Here is a 19,848-nt window from a genome sequence, read left to right on the forward strand (position 1 = left end):
ATGAGGGTAGAGATCTAAGAGAACAGGGGGGATGATAACCAGGCAGATTGATTACCTGAGCCCTTTGGTTTCCTTGCTAATTCTCTCTGCGTCACACTGGGATCCGAAAATATTTTCCCTCCCTCATCTCACTTTCCACTTATAAAAACGTGTGTATTTCCAAGTATGTTACATGTACAAGTTACCAGAGGTAAGAGATGCTTGAACCTGAGTTGAGTGAAAGAGGAGGAAAAAAGACACATCCCAAAATGAGTTTCATTTATATAATGAAAATAAATTTTTACACAATCAACAGAAACACATCAAGTTTTTTTTTTTTGCGAAAAATATTTTTAAATAAATTTTTGTCTTTTTTTTTTTTTTTTTTTTTTACATTCTGATATACATATGTAACAAGGTTTATGGCGCTGTAACCAGAATCAAATTAAAAAAAAAAAAAAATTAGGGAAAAGGTGGGAAGGAAAGTAATTGATTTTTATTGAATTCCTTTCTATCTCCAAGCTGGCAAATTTGCACTATTTGTCTATTGTCGACTGCCAGCTCTAACTTGTTTGCACACTCAAAACACCGTATTATTGCACAAGAAGCCAGTGAAGGCATATGGTAAAATGGTCAGCTCCTCGCTATTTAAAAAAAAAAAAAAAAAAAAAATCTCTTAAACCCAAAGAAGGGGGGGGATAATCCAGAGTATGAAACACACAAAATCAACAGTATCTTTTGTCTCTTTAAGAATGTGAAGGGTTCTTAGACCACTTAAGCTGCCCTGATTTTCTCTTTGCACCAGTGAGTACTACAGGGCTTGGTTTGGTTGGGTTGTTTTTTTTTTTTCCTGTGTTGGTGGCCCAGGCAGCTCTTGGGCCTTGTGATTCAATGTCTTTTCTGTCTCTTACTTTTGGTTCTTTTTAATTTGTTTAAGTTGTAGTATCTTCGGTCTATGAACCTGCACAGACTAATCATCAACTCTACAAATAGCTTAAAAGGAAAAGGGGGGAAGAAATGAGTTTTATCATATTTTTATTGTTGGCTTTAAAAAATTACTCTAGCTCTAGTCTCCCTGCTTTATCAGTTCGAGGGAAGGAAATCTCAACGGCATCAAAAGATAATTTCTTCTCACACTTGTGAAAAATAAAAAGTTTTTAAACAAGTTTTGTTTCCATTCACAAACTTGACCCCCATCTAAAAAAAAAAAAAAAAAGAAAGAAAGAAAAAAGAAGAAAAAGAAAGAAAAAGGGAAAAAAAGAATCCATCCTTCTTTCTCTTTGTCTCTTAACCGAGACCAGTCATCCCTTCGTCCAGACTTGTGTCAGACGACCGTTTCCACGCCCATCAGCTTTGGTGTAAGGATCCGAGGTGTCACGCCATTGTTTAGGTCTTCCTCAAACTCCAGTAACTGCCCCATGAAGTTAAGGTTTGGGGAAATAATTGGTCGTTTGCCTTTGACAAATTTATAGGCATCAGTCATGGTCATCCGAGTGTGCTTCATCAAGTATGCGATGACGATGGTGGCCGAACGGGACACGCCGGCTTGGCAATGGATGAGAAGCCCTTTCCCGCACTGGTGAGCTTCCTCTGGGAAAGGAGAGAGAAAGCCAAGAGGTGCAGGAAGGAAGAAAGATATGGAAAAAGAGAGATTAGCTTTCATCCAGACTTGACAACGTTCTCTTTCGTAAAGAGTAAAGAATAAATAAATTCAAATGGCTTTAAAACAAAGTATAATTTACTAGTTAATCGTATAGACTTATGCTGCAACCTCCGGAAGTGGCTAAAAGTAATATTAGCATGAATAAGAATTTACATTTCTCCATTTAAAGAGAAGACGAGGGGAAGGAATCATTCCTAGAAACAGTTCGCTGCACAGGGGGTGGCCACTTAGGGCAGCCAGAGTTACAGCACAGTTAACTAGCTTGTGAAGCAAGCCACGGATTAAGTAGACCCTTTTGATAAAGGATGTTAATTTCAATCACTAGGTTGTATGGTTTATCAAAACTCGTGTTGTTAACAATGTCTCTCCCAGCTGTGATAGAGGAAGAAAACAAAACAAAACATTTCTTTCTTTATATTATAGAATTGTTCTGTACAGGAACTGGTATTAAATAGATAAGGATTCCAGCCTTACTAAACTCTGAGATTTGAGAAATGAAACCCAACTAGAAAGCAACTATGTTCAGCTTCTTACCAGAAAAGCCTGTTGTTGCAAATGTAGCTCAAGACTTCCAGTACTTAGGCACAAGGCATCACCTGCACTGAACTGTCCAACCCCCCTGCATCCCTGAATGCTCTTCCAACATGGCGGTGATGACAAAGATGGAGGAATTCTAATGGTGGCCCAGAAATCAGAGCAACTGAAAGTAGCAATACTTTGTAAGTTTTCAGATACATTAGAAGCTCAGAGGAATAGCTTATGGGCACTGCCTAAACAGATTCTTAATGACACTTCTAGACCAGAAGGCGTCCCAAAGAAAGCATCCCTGAAGGAATATCAAGTAGATGATAAGTACGGGAGGGGAGTGAGAAGGAGTGATCTAACTTAAACCACTTTTTTTTTTTTTTGGCTTATTTATTTACTTAAGTAATCTCTACACCCAATGCAGGGCTTGAACTCATGACCCAGAGATCAAGAGCTGCATGCTCTTCCAACTGAGCCAGCCAGCTGCCCCTAAGTTAAACTAGTTCTATTGACTACCCAGCAGCGGACTGAGAAAACTAACATTATGCAAAGTTCCATCTTAAAAATCTGTGAATTAAGCTTACTTCTCATAGATAAAAGTATCTGAAGAAAGTATTTCCCTTTTGCAATTTCTTCCCTTGAGCACACACTATTCATTGACCTCCACTATGCGCTGCAAAGTGCTAGGTTTGACCATTGGTTCCACTACAGGCTAGTGTGAGTCACCTGCATACTGGGAGGAATACTCAGTAACAAGGCTCAGGGAATGTGGGAATAATATCATCCAATTCAGGAATAAATAAATAGGCATAGTTAAATCCTAAACATACATTCTGCTTAGTTTGTATTAGACTCTCAGTAAATGTCATCATGGTTGCAAAAACTGCTGCTTTCAGTTATCTAAAGATATAACAACAAAAATAACATTGTGCCTATACAGGCTGTGATGCCAAATTGTTCTTCAGGTTAAATGCTCTTTGTTACTTGTTTTGTTTTCCTTTTTTAAAAGATCAGATAAGCCTGAATAGCGTATAAGGAATGCAGAGGCCTTGCTTGAAATCCTGTTGGGACAAGCATGTCTGATGCTACTCATTAAATGGAAAACAATCTCTTAACTCCCCCAGCTGGAATTAAGTCAGATAAAATTGCAGTCATAACATCATATATCAACCAGAAAGCTCCTCATCTACTCGGTGACAAATAGTTCTTCCTCAGGGCTCAAAGTTTGATTCAAATATAATTAATAAAGAATCTAAGGTGTCTTTGCAGCCACAAATTAGTTAGTTGCCATTCAGGAACTAACAGCATTGGGAACACTGCCCCAGCGTATTATAGAAAGGCCCCTGTCTTGGAGTCAAGAGCTTTGCATTCTGCTCCCTTCTCCGACACTACAATTCTTACAATCTTGGAGAAGTCACTTTATTTTTCTGAGTTCAGTGACCACCCAGACTATGCTTCCAGACGGAAGAGTCCATGGTCCTGCATGGAAGGCAGAATTAGCCAGGAAAACAGCTGGGTGACGAGACCAGAACTGCCGACTCTATAGCAAATCCACCAGACCCAAGGTTTTGTTTTTGGTTTTTTTTTCCTGATAAAGGAGCACCAAACATGAGTGCATTCTTCCTGGGACAGAGGCCAGTAACAACCTGCTACAATATTTGAGAAAAGTAGTGGATCACCTTTTTGTGGTAATGAAAGTTGGAGTCACTTGAAAAAAAAAAACTGGAGCCTCTGCTAGGTGCCCAGTTGTCCCCCCAACATGATAATTTGAGCCTTAAAACAGTTCAAGGCTATAGAAGCCGCAAAAATTAAAGTTAGGATTAGGGTTAGCTTGGTGGTTACTTCCTTCTGGAGATTAAAGTCAACTGTTGTTAGAATTCCACTCCTCGGGAACTACTCAGGCTACACAACCTGGTCTTTCCGACTTTGGGGCAAGTCTTATGAAATCTAGTACCATCTCGCTAATGCTCACATTCACACCCTTCTGCTACCCAGTGTTTCAGAAGGGAGACAAAGCAAGTAGAAAGGAAAAACAACTTAGCCCTCCACTCCTGTCTCCCCTGTGCTGATGTGACATGTAGAAGATGTTCAGGACAGCACTGTTCTACTGAAAAACGTTCTTCTGAAGCAGCCTTTCAGCAAATGTCACCTTTGCCTCAACCCCGCATAAAGAAGCTATCCCAAGTGCAGATGAATTCAGCCCCAGGTAAGGGAAAAATGGGCAAGTTTGGAAGTAGTATCGTCTTCACTGTATTTTACCTCTTGCAAAGCGCTGGCAGACATGGTAGACCAGATAGCCACAGCCACAGTGCCAGCTCTGGCCTCCCAGGGCTTTCCTCTCCATTACTTCTTTTGAAATTCTGGGACAGAACATATCCGTGTGCATCCCTACCATCTTTTCATTGAGAAGGAGAGGGATGTGGATTTCCCCACCAAACGGAATCACTGTTTCTTTATACCCATCCCAGGGGCTCCCATGCATTCGTTCAACGGGCCGTGACTGAGAAGAACACTGGCCACACCAGGTGGCAAAGCCTGAAAACACCCCAGAGCAGCTTTTTGGCAACGCAGGCATAAACCTTGGGCTTGATATCAAAGCAAAAGCTTTGGGGCAAGGAAGGTGGAAGACGAGAAGTCCCCTTGGGAGATAGTTACCGATGAACTCAAAAGCCTCTTCAAAGTACTGCCTCAGGTTCTGCTTGTTGCTGTCAGTAGCCGGCAGCCTCTTGTAGTTGAACAGGCCTTTCTCGTAGTGGTAGAGGGGCAGGTGAGTGGTGACATTGATGATGTAGCCGATGTTCAGCCGCTGCATGGTGTCCAGGTCCTGAGCGTCCTGCTCATTGCCGAGGAACAAGAAGGGCAAGATGGGCGTCAGCTCCGCATTCTCGATGTCAGGGGTGGTGGGGATGGACTGAGGTAGCTTGCTGGGGGCTGCAGATGCGCCGCCCCCCACCTCCCGGCACTCTTGGAGCTGGAGGGAGTTGTCACAGAGGTTTTCATGGTTCTGCTTGAAACTGCTAAGTCCACCTGGAGCAAACACACAGAAAGTGACAATGACCATCCCTGGAACTTCAGAGTTGCAGAAAATGCCACTGTCCCCAGAGACGTTAAGTGCATTCTTGCAGAGGCACACTTTTAAAAAAATGAGATCAGAATAAAAATGCAAGGCCATTTGGAGATCCAGGACAAGCTTCAGAGGATCTCACTGCATGTGGTACTGTCGCAATGTGGCTCTTTACACAAACCGTGGCATGTTCCCCTGGAAAGAGTTCATTCGCAGCACCAGGCAATTTTATCAGGAGCAGATTTGACCTGCCTCAAGGTGCCATATGCTCAGCGGCCTACATAGAACCTTGTACTTTGGGAGCCAGGGAAAGCATGGCCAACCTCCGTGGGCAGTGTAGGCACGCCCTGCACTCTTCCATAAGCTGACCTCACCCAGAAAGACAAGTCAGCTTCCAATACGGAAGAGTGGCTATGGACAGGGACCTTGGAAGACCCAGATTACCTTGGCTATAGTCCCAGGAACACAACTTCTTGGCTCTGTGACTTAGGCAAGTTAATTTCTCTCTCTGTGCTTGTGGTTCCCCATCTATAAAATGAGGGAAATAGCATCTACCTTTTAGTGCGACTGGGAGTCTGGACTTAATGAATACAGGCACAGTGTGCAAACCACCACCCCATGAGTAAGTCCAGCAGCACTTTGAGGAATAGAGCTTAAGAAAGTGATCTAACTAAAATATCCAGCTAGATGTACAAAGAGGTTTATATAGCATTATCTGTTTCACAGAAAAGGCCAAAGACAAAAACAAATCTTAAAAAATGAAAAGTTATCATTATCATCCAATGGAATGTTATGTAGCCATTAAAAGTTGTGAAAGGAATATGGAAACAAAGAAAATGTTTCTATATGTAATGTTAAATGAAACAAAGCCAATTCAAAAACATTCACCATACTTGTGATCAAGAACTAAAAGACCATGCAAAAAAGAGCACTTGTTTAAGGTAGGAAATTTATGGATCACAGTTTCTTTAACTTTTTCCTTTAACATTTGTTAGATGTATCATACACATGCAGAAGCCCAAAGGATTATCAGGAGGGTCAAATGACACAATGTACATATAAGGTCCAGGAAATCTGAGTTGATATTATTCTCACCAAATGGGCTCTAATTCTTATCAAACAACTACATACCCTGGTCTTCCCTTTGAAAGGAGGGGGAAGTTAGAGACCTCCTAAAACCTGAAAGCCTCCAGAATACAACATTTATGCCCTCTGAGAGTTTTAGGAGATTAGGCCAGAAACACAGAGCTGGTACAGGACATGGTTGTGTTGAAATAGACAGGAAGTTTATCTGTCCAGGGGTTTCCGAACGTAACTTATGCCTTTCCCATTTCAAGTCTCATCTTTGGTATCTATAGCAGGAGCTCCAGACTATAACCTAGACCAAGTCTCAAGGCTGTGCTTGCCCAGTACATAGCCAGCTAGACGTGACAACCCAGTAAGTCCTATTAATTATCATTAAGGTCCAGTGGTGGCACAATGATCATTCAAAGAGGGTAATATTATGGTCACTCAGTTCATTCATCGGTAAGTGCCAAAACCTATCTTTGCTTTTTGAAAAGAAAAACAGGAGCTACAAATTCATTTTAATGGATATCTAGAATTAAACTCTGCCTTTACATATTACTAGTTCACTCTGCTATGATATCATGAGTAAAAAGTTTGTCTGTGCCCTAAGAGATTATTTTTAAAGTAAAGAGAAGAAATGGAAAACCAGAAAGACTACTTCAGTAGTGACTACTTTCTAGAAAAAAAAATGAAATTACCCACCATCACCATTACAAACCCCATGAAAAAGACTATGAAGAGTTATTTAAAAATCCGCTCAGCTTTGCCTCCATAAAATCCAAGTAAACAATTCACACTGATGCTGTGATGGGAACCTAATTCACTTTTTTTTTTCCCCTTAAGAAAAGGGCAGTGGTTACACTTTTTCATATGAGAGGAAAGACCAACAAGATAAATTCAAAAGAAGTCTCTAAGGGGTGCGGGGGGCTTTTGTCTATTCTTATTTAGGGTACTCAAGCTGTAATTTGTCTTAAAAGCAGCTAGTTTAAAAAAAAATGCATGCCAAAAAAACCCACACACAGAAAAAAGCAGCATACAGCTTTTTAAAATTCTGTCTCTACACCTCCTTTCCCCATGACATCAGCTGGAGGCTCCCCACCTGCCCAGTTGCCATAGCAGTTACACAAAGACATACAATGACATCAGTTGGCATGATATCAGCTCTTTGAGTACAAACAATACAAGAAGAACTACTTTGTTTAAGGCCTTTGGTGCAACTGTGTTCTGGGGAGCCAATGATGTAATGCTAACAGGTGGCATGGGCCTTCCATTTGCCTAATGGGGGGAAAAAAACCATGGGGGAGGGGAGAAGGGAATTTGAGACAGACAGACACAGAATGCATTGAATCCCAGGGGGTGCTCATGTGCAAAACTACATGTATATGGTATGTTTAAGCCATGTGGGAACTCTGTTCATCACTATTTGAAGATGGAGAGGATATTAAAGGAAATGTTATGACTCAAATACATGAGTTGCACAAGAAAATTCTCCTTGAGGGGCATGAAGAAACAGTCTCCCATTCACTTGTCGGTCTGCTGACCAGCGCAGGCATCAGTTCTCACTAAGGGTCGTGCATATCCACACACAGCAGTCACGCAACTCTCCTGGGACAAGGGGGGTGCTCCAAGCCAAACCAACCAGTCAGATCTCACAATGGTGTTTTTTTAGAGAAATGTCTGCAGAGAGGATGGTTTTATTCTCTTAGGAGATTGGACTTGGAAGCTGGGGAAGGAGAGCAGGAAAGACTAAGGCTAATATGGTTTTCTCCTCCAACCACCTTCCCCCACCCTATCCCACTAGCGGCTGAACAGCCTGATCACTTAATGAGGAGACTGATTATGTCCTGTTCCTTATTACTACATAAGAACATTCTAACAGGATAACTAACAAGTGAGGTAGAGACAAAGTAGCTGGTGATTAAGAGCACATGTTAGAGGCGGACAGATCCAGGCTACAATGTTGATTCTGCCCCATGAGAGCTGTGAGTCATGGTGCAAATCACTGTCCCTCACTAAGCTTTGGTTTACTGATCTGTAAAGTGGGCATAATGTCACCTACCCATGGAGCTGTGGTAGGGGCAGCCTATGAAAACATGGTGATCTATAACCAGGCATTTGATAAATAATGTCTTCTTACTCTGCTATCATCACTGTCCGTGTCCTCATCTCTCTTTGATCTGTCCACACTGCAGTCCGTGAGAACCCTAAGTGCTGGGCAGTGGTTCTCAGGCCAGATGGCGTGGATCTCAGTCCCAGCTCTGGCGACACAAGCTACCAGATCCTGAGCAAATTCCTTACCTCCTGGTTCCTCAGTTTTCCCAGATATAAAACAGGGATAATAATCATACCTATCTCACATTCCTGTTTTGAGGATTAGACTGGTTAGTAAAAATAAAGTATTTTGAAACAACATCTATCCATGGTAAGCACTTTTTTGTTTTCATTACTTTGGGAAACCACTATTTTAAAGATCTAAAAAAAAATTTTTTTTTCTTTTCCTTAATATAAAGACTCTAAATGACCAGTAAGCAAATGTTCCAGAGTTTTTACTTTTAACATTTTATTTAAAAAGAGCTAAGTCCGGGGCGCCTGGGTGGCTCAGTGGGTTAAGCCTCTGCCTTCGGCTCAGATCATAATCTCGGGGTCCTGGGATCAATCCCCGCATCGGGCTCTCTGCTCAGTGGGGAGCCCGCTTTCCCCTCTTTCTCTGCCTGCCTCTCTGCCTACTTGTGATCTCTCTCTCTTTATCAAATAAATAAATAAAATCTAAAAAAAAAAAATAAGAGCTAAGGCCTAATGGACCTGCGTGGTTTTAACATTTAAATAATATACTTTTATCATAAAGAAGCCACAGCTCCCTATTCTTCCTAAACAAATAGGTTTGATTTCCTTTGTTCTTGCTTTCCCAATAAAAACTGCATATTTTTTAAATTTCTGTGTGGTTGTTTTTTGTTTTGGCTTAGTTTGGTTTTGGGGGTTTTGTTTATTTGTTTTTTCCAGTGACGGAGTATGTTTTAAATAAAAGTGTTCTTGGCCCATCTTTTACTCCACGCCCTAGGCCCCACCGGGCTGAGCCATCTTCTTACACACACAATTGCTTGCAGTCACAGTGCAAATATTTTCAAGGCACGAGCAACACTGCTGGGGGCAAACATTTCCAACCTTATCTCAAAACTAGGTTCTCTGCCAAAATGAGCATGGTCAGCACTTTGATTCTGAATGGGAACAACAAAGAAGATTCTACCCCTAAAGAAAAATATGTAGAAATACAAGTCCTGGTTTCTTCCAACAGCATGGCCACAGACCCACAGCAGCAACGGACTCTGGTTTTAGTGGCAAAGCTCTTTGTAGCTTGGTTGCGGCTCCTGCTGCTGTTTTGGCCATGGTGCAGTTCTAGAAGCAGCAGAGCCTTCTGCGATATGATTCAGAAGCGGTGCTCTGGGTGGCAACAGAAAGAACCACGTCCAAATGCAGGAGCTATAAGCAAGGGATTTCCATATTCGGAAGATGGACAGCACTTTCACACACACGCTTTTAGGTTTCCTGTGATGCTGGAAAGTGAGTACTCTCCAGAAATGTCAGGACAACTCTCGCTGAAGGCCAGCAAGTGGAATTAACACCCAAAGAGAGAAGGAAGGGGATGAAAATGCAACTTCTACCAGCTTGCAGCGAGCATACCAACCACCCCTTTTTGTTGTCTGTTTTCTCTTAGGGGGAGACTAGACTTCTATTTGTTTATTTATTTATTAGTTTTTTTTTTTAAGTTTTATTTCTTTATTTCAGAGAGAGAGAGAATGCAAGCAGTGGGGAGGGGCAGAGAGAGAGCAAGAGAGAGACCCTCTCTGCTGAGTGCAGAGCCTGACACCTGACTTGATCTCACAACCCTGAGATCATGACCCGATCCAAATCAAGAGTTGGATGCTCTACCGACTAAAGCCTGGGTGAGCAGTCTTTTCAAGTAAAATGGTACTTTGATGACAGTGGTTAAGAACACAGACTGTGGAGGCACACGGCTTGGTTTCAAAATCCTACACTAACTAGCTGCCAGCACTAACTAGCTGTGTTACCTCGCGCAAGTTATTTAATGTTCCTATGCCTCTGTTTTCACATCCACAATATGTAGTTAACCCTGGTATCCATCTCCTAGGTCTCTTAACGTGGATAAAATGATACCTGAGTTAAATATTATTACTACCAAGGGGAGAGCTACTGGTGTAAAACGGGGCCCTAAAGGATCCTATTTTGTGGGTCCTTCAGGCAATTGCAATGCATCAAAGCAGACTCCCGAGATTCTTATACACAAGGACCCTTGTGGAAGAAACAAAGCCTGGATCAACTGGAGGGGACGCCAGGCTTCCTGCGCTGAAACGCTCAAAGACAGGGCCATGGTGATGTCATGCTTTTCAAGGCAGAAAACCACCCACCTTCACAGGAGAAGTATTTGGGATAGCAGCTAAAGCTGTACAGGATACTGTTCCTGCTTTACATGGAATTGTCTTCAGAGTCCACAGACTGTATTTTATAGTAGGGATGATTTCAAGTTCAATGGCTGCTGATGTCCCCTACACTGTCCTATGACCCTGTCCCCAGGCAATGTGTGGGGCGTCTATATTAAAGAGAGAGACTGTGTCCAGTGAGAGCGCGGTGTCAGTAGGTATAGGAAGAAACAAAGGGATCAAGAAACACTTCTGTTACCTAAGGAAGAGGGAGACTTGGGAAGCTGGGTCCCACAGTTCGGTTAGTGAGGCCATGAGTCAGGGAGGAGTCTCCCAATCACACTGTTTCATCGCTTCCCTGTGAAATGTGCAACGTGTGAAAAGATATAAACAAAGAGGTATCATTAAGCTTAACCTTCTTAACAACGCCAGGATCTTCAATCCAACGGAACACATATGGACGATTTGGACAAATATTAAGTGTTCCAGGAAGATATATCTGTGTCACCTCGTGGGTTTTGTTTTGTTTTTTGTTTTTTAATTCTTTGGTCTCTTTGATAGGAGATACAAGTTATCTACAGATATATTTCAAAAGCCAACTCTATAAGGTAGTCTCTGATATATAAGGCAGCAGGGGGAAATCCTTGCCTTGATTCAGAATAGTAGCTCGACCCCATGCTAGCTGTGTGGCTTTCTGAACATTATTGGGTGTTTCTTACTTTTCCTTAAGTATAAAACGGGAATACTACTTACTACTCAGTCTCAGGTAATGATTCATTCATGGAAACCACTGGTGAAACATCCATCCTCCTATCCTTAAGAAGATTTTTCAAACCCGTAGCTATTTGCATAAGAATTGTCCTTGGGGCCACCAAGATAAGGAGCACTCTGGGTGGTCAGTGCTGGAGGATGGCTGTACTCTGGAGGGTCAGAGTTGGGGGCTGAGCTAGATAGAGGTGGGACCACAAAAGAAGACACAGATGTTTCAGAGACACAGAGACATGAAGAAAAGAACATCTGCTAGCACCAGTCCCAAGCAAGGGACAGGCTATCAAAGCAGAGCCTACAGGGCACCCTGCCTACAGCCCTGCTCTTGGAACGGTCAATTCGGTCACAGCTTATATTCCACTAATGCAAGAGGAAATGGCATGCAGAAGGGGGGCTCAGTCTGCTGGTTGGTGGTCTCCCCTGGAAACTTCCTTATATTTAGTTATTTGTGTTCTAAGATGTCAATAGAGGCAGGATATATAGGGTCATCAATACATATAAATGCATGCCTGGCAAATTTTATGGAGATACACACACACACACACACACACACACACACACACATATATATACATAAATACACATATATTTCTAGAAATTTTAGAAATAGAGATATAGAAAAAGTGTGTGCATGTATAACTTTTCCATTCCTATAATTCCTCAATTAGTTGAGATGTTCAAAATTTTGCTTGGGGTCACCGTATAAAATCTTAGTTCAAGCGTCCGAAATAGGCTCACATGCAACATCACTTCACAACTAAAACTGTACTTTTAATGTTTATTCTTTTTTGGGGGGGTATTTTTCTTCCTATGTATATATAAATTAATCGTTTTAATAGAACTTTGGTTCTTGGAGAGCAGGAATAGTCTTATTTAAATCCCTCAGTACACGGGGTTTTGCCAAATGTCACAGGAAGACAGGTGGTTTCTTGATATATTTGATCCCAATAACTGTAGGGAAGAGATATTGAGATAGATATCAATCCCTTTTTGGAAATAATTTACAAACATTAAAAGATAAAGGTAAAAGTTCTCTCTGGTGTCAACTTTACCTAGTGACAAATCATAGGTAGGAAGTATTTCAAGAATGCCCCCTAGGGGGCTCTGTCTGTTAAGCATCTGCCTTCGGCTCATGTCATGATCCCAGAGTCCTGGGTTCCAGCCCCACATTAGGGGGGAGGTCCTTGCTCAGCAGAGAGTCTGTTTCTTCCTCTGACTCTCCCCCAGTATTGTGCTGTCTTGCACACTTTCTCTCTCAAATAAATAAATTCTTTAAAAAAATATACATAGCATCATGCCCTTCACAAAATTGTCTCCTATAACAGACTATATAGGTCACTCTTGTTCTTATCCTTGATATTACTTAATCTAGCCAAGAGGTATTTAGTTATGTTTTAAAGAAATTTCCTGAAAAGTTTACACTAGAATTTTCTCAAATTCTGAGTTTAAATAATAAAGTCCTTTCAAAGGATTTTCTACTGGACAAAAATCATAAATTAGACCACTAACGCTCACCCCAAATAAACATTGCTTGTTTATTGTCTAGTCATTGTAACTCAAGTAACTTACTCATTTTTATATTCTTCAGACCACAATCTGGTAGACTAATAAAATCCAGCATTCTGGAAAAGAAGCTAATACACGACCTTAATCTATATCAAGAACTAAAATCAGCCTTTGCTCGTTCCCAGTCTTTGTACAATTTACAATGAGCTCTCAGCTTCAATTTTGTCTCTATGTGCTTTTATAACTATTTTCAATCATTAACTTGTTTGGGGGCCCTTCTTTCTTATGTTTTAAAAGACACTGCTTCCTTCTTTGATCGATCAAATCTTTGTAGTATCCTCAGTGGGAATTTTTTTTTATATAAATACATGCATAAATAGTTATTTCAAAAAAGTAAATGGAATCAGAAGGATCCAACAACTCAGGAACCCTGATTTTAAAAAGTTGAAAATGAAACTCTGATCGTAGCCTTTCCAAGGAACGCTGATGCTGGCACGTTTCTGTCCAAATTCCAGAGATGCTGTCTCTGTCCCCACCACCTCACACACCTCCCAGCTCAGAAGTTGCCTCCCTGGGCTTCCAATCACCTTCACTGCTGAACAGGTCAGAACAGTGCCCAGACTCCCTCTTCAGCCTTGGGCAGGAGCTCCAGTGCACTAAAAAAGGACTGGGTGGCTCAGTGGGTTAAAGCCTCTGCCTTCAGCTCAGGTCATGATCCCAGGACCCTGGGATCCAGCCCCACATGGGGTCTCTGCTCATCAGGGAGCCTGCTTCCCCCTCTCTCTCTGCCTGCCTCTCTGCCTACTTGTGATCTCTGTCAAATAAATAAAATAAAAAATCTTTAAAAAAAAAAAAAAAAGCAGTTTCTCCCACGAAGGGAGGTGGACTTCTAATGCCCCCCCCCCCACCCAACACCATCCCAACTTTGAGGCTTTCATGGGTAAGGAGGGTTCAGGATTCCCCAAGTGTAACTCCTGCCTGTCGAGGGAGCACGAGTTGGATGGCTGGAGAGGATTCTTCACCAGGAGGTAAACACAGCCTGTTTCTTTAAATCTGTGACCTCATGTATTTACATTAGAACAGAAAGCACTGCCAGAAGCAACAGCCGATGACAGTCATGTAATTTTCCACAAAGACAACAATCAAGCAGCTTCGTGTTATTTTAATGAGCAGATGACTTTTCTGTGAGTGGGATTTGAACCGTAAGATTTCAGGGTTCCCACAGGCCCAGGAACCCCCTCAGGTTCTCGCAGGACGCACTTGGCCCCCCCCCGGTTTGCCCCCTCTGTCCCCCCCCCCCCCCCCCCCCCCCCCCCCCCCCAGTCTATCTCAGAAACCCTACGGAGAATCAGGGAAGAAAATGAGAGGGGAGATTCTACCTGGAACAGGTATGATGCTTGGCCTGCCAATGAATCCGCAGATGATGTCTGAAACCCATTTTTAAAGAGTGCAGGGTAGGGATGGGAAAAGAGATCAGGCCCCTTCTCCTCCCCAGGGCCCATAGTGAGGCCCTGTTCATGCAGAAAACCCCATCTTGATACCCACTCTCTCTATTCTGTCAGAAAGATTTCAACAAGAACCACCTGGAAGGCAGGGGTGAGCATCATTGACTCCGGGGAGTCTGCCCCTCTGTCTGAGAGGCTGGGACAAGCTCCCCTCGCCCTATAGCCTGGCCTGGAATGGGCAGAGCAGCCACCCCTGGTGGGTCCAGTTGCCCCCTGCAGCCTCCCACTCCATCCACAGACCCACTTGTGGAATCTCCTTCTCGCGGGGAGTCTACCTGCCTCTAGAACAAGCTCCCCTGCCCCTCTACCAAAAATGCCAGTGAAAGAAAGAAGATGTAACTGTTTTCTCTTCACGATGGGGCTTTGGGACTCAATTGAGTGAATGGCTTTCGAGTGAATGTTGTGTGGAGAGAAAAGAATGGAGCACAGGGACCGGAGGAAGTTCCAGCCCCAGGTCCCTGGAAAACTGCAAGTTTGGATTTCCCTTTCATTCCTCCAGCTTTCCACGTCTAAACTGTCCCAAAGTCTCAGCACAGACCAAACAGCTCCCAGGGACAAAGGTGCACCAGAAACACTCTGCTCGAGTCTCTGGGTTCTCTTAGACACACCAGGGATATCTGTAGATGTTTCCCCTTGATAATCTCTCCCATCTAAGAATGAGCCCTCCCAAATTTGGGGGGATTTGAATGACATGCTGAAGATGTCCCCTCCGTCTCTCCACCCTGCTCCGTCCCCACAGGTCAGGGTCCAATGGGAGGAGATGGATGATAAACAGATACACACACAAAGAGAAAGGTAATGATTAATTATGGTAAGGGACAGGAGGTGCCCTCCAGTTCCTGGGGTCTGGAAGAGGGCACTAATTAGATGGGTTTCAGGGAGAGCCTCCCTGGGGATGAGAAGGGACTGGCTGGTTTGGGAAAGGGGTAGAAGGTAGAGAGAACCACACTCTTCGCAAGGGCAGGACACTCGTATGCCTGTAGTGACTCAAGCGAGTCAGCCCCATGTTTGAAGCCTTCAAACATGGGGCTGACTCCCTTGAGCAGGCAGGGGGAGGGAGTGACCAACAGAGTTAAAAAAAAAAACAAAACTCTGCAGAGGGCCTCTTAGGGACATTAAGCAGTGAGGAGGATTTTATTCTAAGGTCAGTAAGCAGGAAGCTCTTGAATGTTCAGAAGTCCATAATAGGGATTATTATGTGTTTGAAAAGAAAAGGGGATCAAGAGAGAAGGGGGGAAAAATAATTTACCAGATGGTGTGATTTAACTCTACTCCAAGACCTGGGCATAAATCACACCCTTTCTCTCCCCAAATAACATCTTTTTTTCCTATAGGGACTGTGTCCCCCACTCCATGCCAAATTTGCATGTTGAAGCCTGACACCCCCCAACTCCAAAATGTTGTGGTATTGGGAGATGGGGGTCTTTGAGAGATCATTAGGTTTAGATGAGGACATGGGGTGGGGTCCTCATAAGAAGAGATAGAGCTTGGTGACTGTCAGTCCACCATCAGGGACACAGCAAGAAGGTGACCACCTACAAACTGGGAAGAGGACATTCGCCAGAACCTGACCATTCCAGCCCCCAAATCTCAGACTCCCAGCCTCCAGAATTGGGAGAAAATAAACTTCTGTTGTTTAAGTGACCCAGTCTACGGTATTTTGCAGATTAATACCGTACCACTTTTCTCAGCACCATAGCTGACTTGTTAAAACTACAAATTATAATTCCTACTTTCCAAGAACCACACCCAAACTTATGGAATACCTGAGAATCTGGCCCCTGGGAACCGAACCATGTCAGTACCATATCTTAAAATCAAGCCAGAGACGTTCCAAGTCAGGATGAGGATGCTGCCTATGGACCAGCATGGCCATCAGAAGCAAGTCCATGGAACCCTCCAGAATCTTAGCTCCATGAGCCCGTTGCAAGCGGAGAAGCCTACTCCATTCCCAAAGACACCTAATTCATTCATTATACACTCCTTGTGGCTCAGCCTTGACCCATGCTGTCCCCGCAACACCTCTCTGGGCTGAAGAACATTTTTGTTGGACAATTTCTGTGTATTTAGGAAGCTACTCTCTACCACGGTAGGGCTCCACCTTCTCTGTTCGCTAAAAACCTCAATACCGGTTAATCCATCAAGGCGGATTAAGGGAGGGGGAAAAAAATCCATGAGATCATACTGGAAGGCTGCAGAGGGAAGAATGTTAACAGGAGGAGAGTGTTATAAAACACAAAGCCATATTTTTCCCAAGAGCTCAACTAGATACTCTCCATTATTATTCAATTCTCTGAAGAGAGGGAAAACATTCTTTGCTTTTCAGGGCAGAAGTTTAAATAATGAAGCATTGCTAAACAAACAAACAGAGGAAAGCCCAGTGAAGCTATTCATTAAACAACCCCAGTGTACAAAAAGGAGCACGGCTGCTAACAGTCCAGCTCCCCCGAGGACCGACATTTGTCTTAGACCCCAAATTAAACACATCACAACTTCACAGCAAAAGTATGTTTTCCAATGGGATTTAAGTAGAGTCCAATTAAATAAATCTCTAGAAATATCAGGAGCAAAGCCTCAAGGGAGAGCATATTTCTACTGTGAAACATTCTCATTGGAAATTACATTCACAAAAGGTCATCTAGAAACATCCATGGCAAGAGAAGGGGAGGAGAGGCAGGAAGCAAGGCAAAGGGACACACACCAAGGGAAGACAGGGACAACAATCCTGGGTGCATCTTCACCTGCTTGAATGAAAGCCCCATGTCCAAACAAACAGCTTTTATGACCCTGTTTTTTAAATATGCCCTGGAGGTCAAAAGCTGTAGCTTAGGGAATTCAGGAAGTGGAAGGGGAAAAGATCAAGTGTCAACATCAAAATCTGAATTGTTTTACAGAACCTATGTTTTCAGTTCACGAAAAGCATAGCAACAAGTTCCTCAAGTCACCAAGCTGAATTCTATATTTGGCAAGAAAAACGAAGCAAGACTGAGCACTTAACGATCAACGGCCAGAGTGAGCAGGCGTGAGCTCCCCCCACAGCAGATGGCACCCAGCCTGCCTGTGGCACACAGTCGGACCCCGGAGGGAGGGCTGAGCTCAGAAGCGTGGGCCCAAAGCCAGGGGAGGCCTCAGGGCACAGCGAGAGACAGGAGGTCACACCAGATCAAAAGCTAGCAGGTCGGGCGCCTGGGTGGCTCAGTGGGTTGGGCCGCTGCCTTCGGCTCAGGTCATGATCTCAGGGTCCTGGGATCGAGTCCCGCATCGGGCTCTCTGCTCAGCGGGGAGCCTGCTTCCTCCTCTCTCTCTCTCTGCCTGCCTCTCTGCCTACTTGTGATCTCTCTCTGTCAAATGAATAAATAAAATCTAAAAAAAAAAAAAAAAAAAAAAAAAAGCTAGCAGGTCGAGGTCCACTTTGTAGACCACCTCCTGAAATTAAGGGGAAACTCACTAAGAGACCAGTGCATCTTTGAGGAGGGGGCTGGGACGATATACCATGCTCATGGACTCGAGTTGAGGCTAAGCGGAGGGCCAACGAAGTCATGGTCAGTTCAACCTGGGACATGTGCAGTGAAGAGCAGGCTTGAGATGCTCCCCACATCTGGCACTGTCACACCACCCACACACATCCCCTTGAAGGCCATGCCAATGCCCCACATTGCTTGGGGTGACAGAAGTCCCAACGGGCCAGCACCTGAAACGCAAGATCGAGGGATCCTCGGTTCTAGCCTGGGACCTCTGCTGCCACTTCTATGAAATCAGGAGTTTCTCCAAATGGGGATTCTGCGCTCCCAATGCCAGCACTCAGTAATTTAACACAGCTTTGTTAAACCGGCTCCGGGTGCAAGAACCAGGGAGAAGCTATCTTTTGGTGCTGAGGCCTGGGTGGTCAGCCTCCCACTAGAGGGGCCCAAGCACTTGCTGCTCTCTCTTCCTGGAACCGTCTCCCTCTCGTTCATCACGTGGGTGGTTCAGACCTAGGATTAGACGCAGTCTCCTCCCAAAGGTCTGCCCGACACCCAGTCTACAGTGAACCCGCTCTGGTCACTCCTTCGTTTTGTATCATCAAGTCCTCAGAGTTTATTGTCTTTAGGGCGGTTACCACAATCGGAAATTACTTGTCATTTCTTTACTTGTGTATTGTGATTATTCAACTGGTGAGCCCCACCCCACCCCCCCACCGCCCTCCCAACCCCACCCAAGAATGTCCATATGCTGTTTGTCTTTGGGGAAATGGAGCCCAGCAGTTCACCGTGCTGAGGCCTGAGCTCTCTCCAGGACGTTCTAGCAGTGGGATCTTGGCCAGGCTGCTTAACCCTCCTGTACTGTAGTTTCCTCATTTGTAAAACGGGACAAAGTACCATAGGCAACAAGAGTTACTGCAAGAACTGAGTGAGCTAATGCTGGTAGTTATTAACAGAAATTATAAAGGTATTTACTGTCTGGCACCCAGAGTAATACCCAATTTGTACAGGGGCTCATGAAATATTTCTAGATTATGTGACCTTTGCAATGAGATGGGGAAACGCCAGTTAGTTGACAAACACCTATTATGCGTGGTTCAGCATAATGTTAGGGACTTGAGAGATTAAAAAATATATATATATACATATATGTATATATTCATATATTCTCTGAGGATAAATCTAATGAGACAGAAGGAAGGATTAAGGTACATTGGAGGAAGCTTAACAAAAGGACTGGCATAAATCTTTAAAGAACCTACCAAGGGGGCACCTGGGTGGCACAGTCAGTTAAGCATCTGCCTTCAGCTCAAGTCATGATCCCAGGGCCCTGGGATCGAGCTCCACCTTGGGCTCCCTGCTCCGGGGGGGGGGGGGTGGGGGGTGGGGGGTCTGCTTCTTCCTCTCTCTCTGCCCTTCCCCCTGCTCGTGCTCCCTCTCTCTCTCAAATAAATAAATAAAATCTTTAAAAAAAATTTTTAAATAGGGGCTCCTGGGTGGCTCAGTGGGTTAAGCCGCTGCCTTCGGCTCAGGTCATGATCTCAGGGTCCTGGGATCAAGCTCTGCATTGGGCTCTCTGCTTAGCAGGAAGCCTGCTTCCCCCTCTCTCTCTGCCTGCCTCTCTGACTGCTTGTGATCTGTGTCTGTCAAATAAATAAAATCTTAAAAATTTTTTTAATAATATTTTTTAATTAAAAAAAAAAAAAAAGAACTGTCCAACTGTGACTCACAGAAGGCAGGTGCCGGACCGGACAGGTGAGGTCAGTACAAGGACACAGAGATCCTGGCCCTCTGCGGCTGGGAAGGAGGACCGACAAGGCTCCCGGGAAAGTGGCAGCCTGCGCAAGGACCCAGACCTGCATGTGACAAGTAG

The 19,848-nt window shown here is 43.9% G+C and overlaps 1 protein-coding gene across 1 annotated transcript in view; it reads right to left on the reverse strand.

Annotated features, from left to right (window-relative positions):
• Nucleotides 1-243: 243 nt before the first annotated feature.
• Nucleotides 244-19,848, reverse strand: part of DUSP10 (dual specificity phosphatase 10) — a 39,222-nt gene continuing 19,617 nt past the window's right edge. The window contains exons 3-4 of the mRNA XM_059414115.1: nt 4,823-5,194; nt 244-1,569 (exon numbers count right to left, since the gene is read on the reverse strand). Of these exons, the coding sequence (XP_059270098.1) occupies nt 1,304-1,569; nt 4,823-5,194 (638 nt within the window). The 3' untranslated portion in view covers nt 244-1,303. The remainder of the gene's footprint in view (nt 1,570-4,822; nt 5,195-19,848) is intronic.

Source organism: Mustela nigripes, chromosome 10 (assembly GCF_022355385.1).
Source record: "Mustela nigripes isolate SB6536 chromosome 10, MUSNIG.SB6536, whole genome shotgun sequence".
Classification (NCBI taxonomy): Eukaryota; Metazoa; Chordata; class Mammalia; order Carnivora; family Mustelidae; genus Mustela; species Mustela nigripes.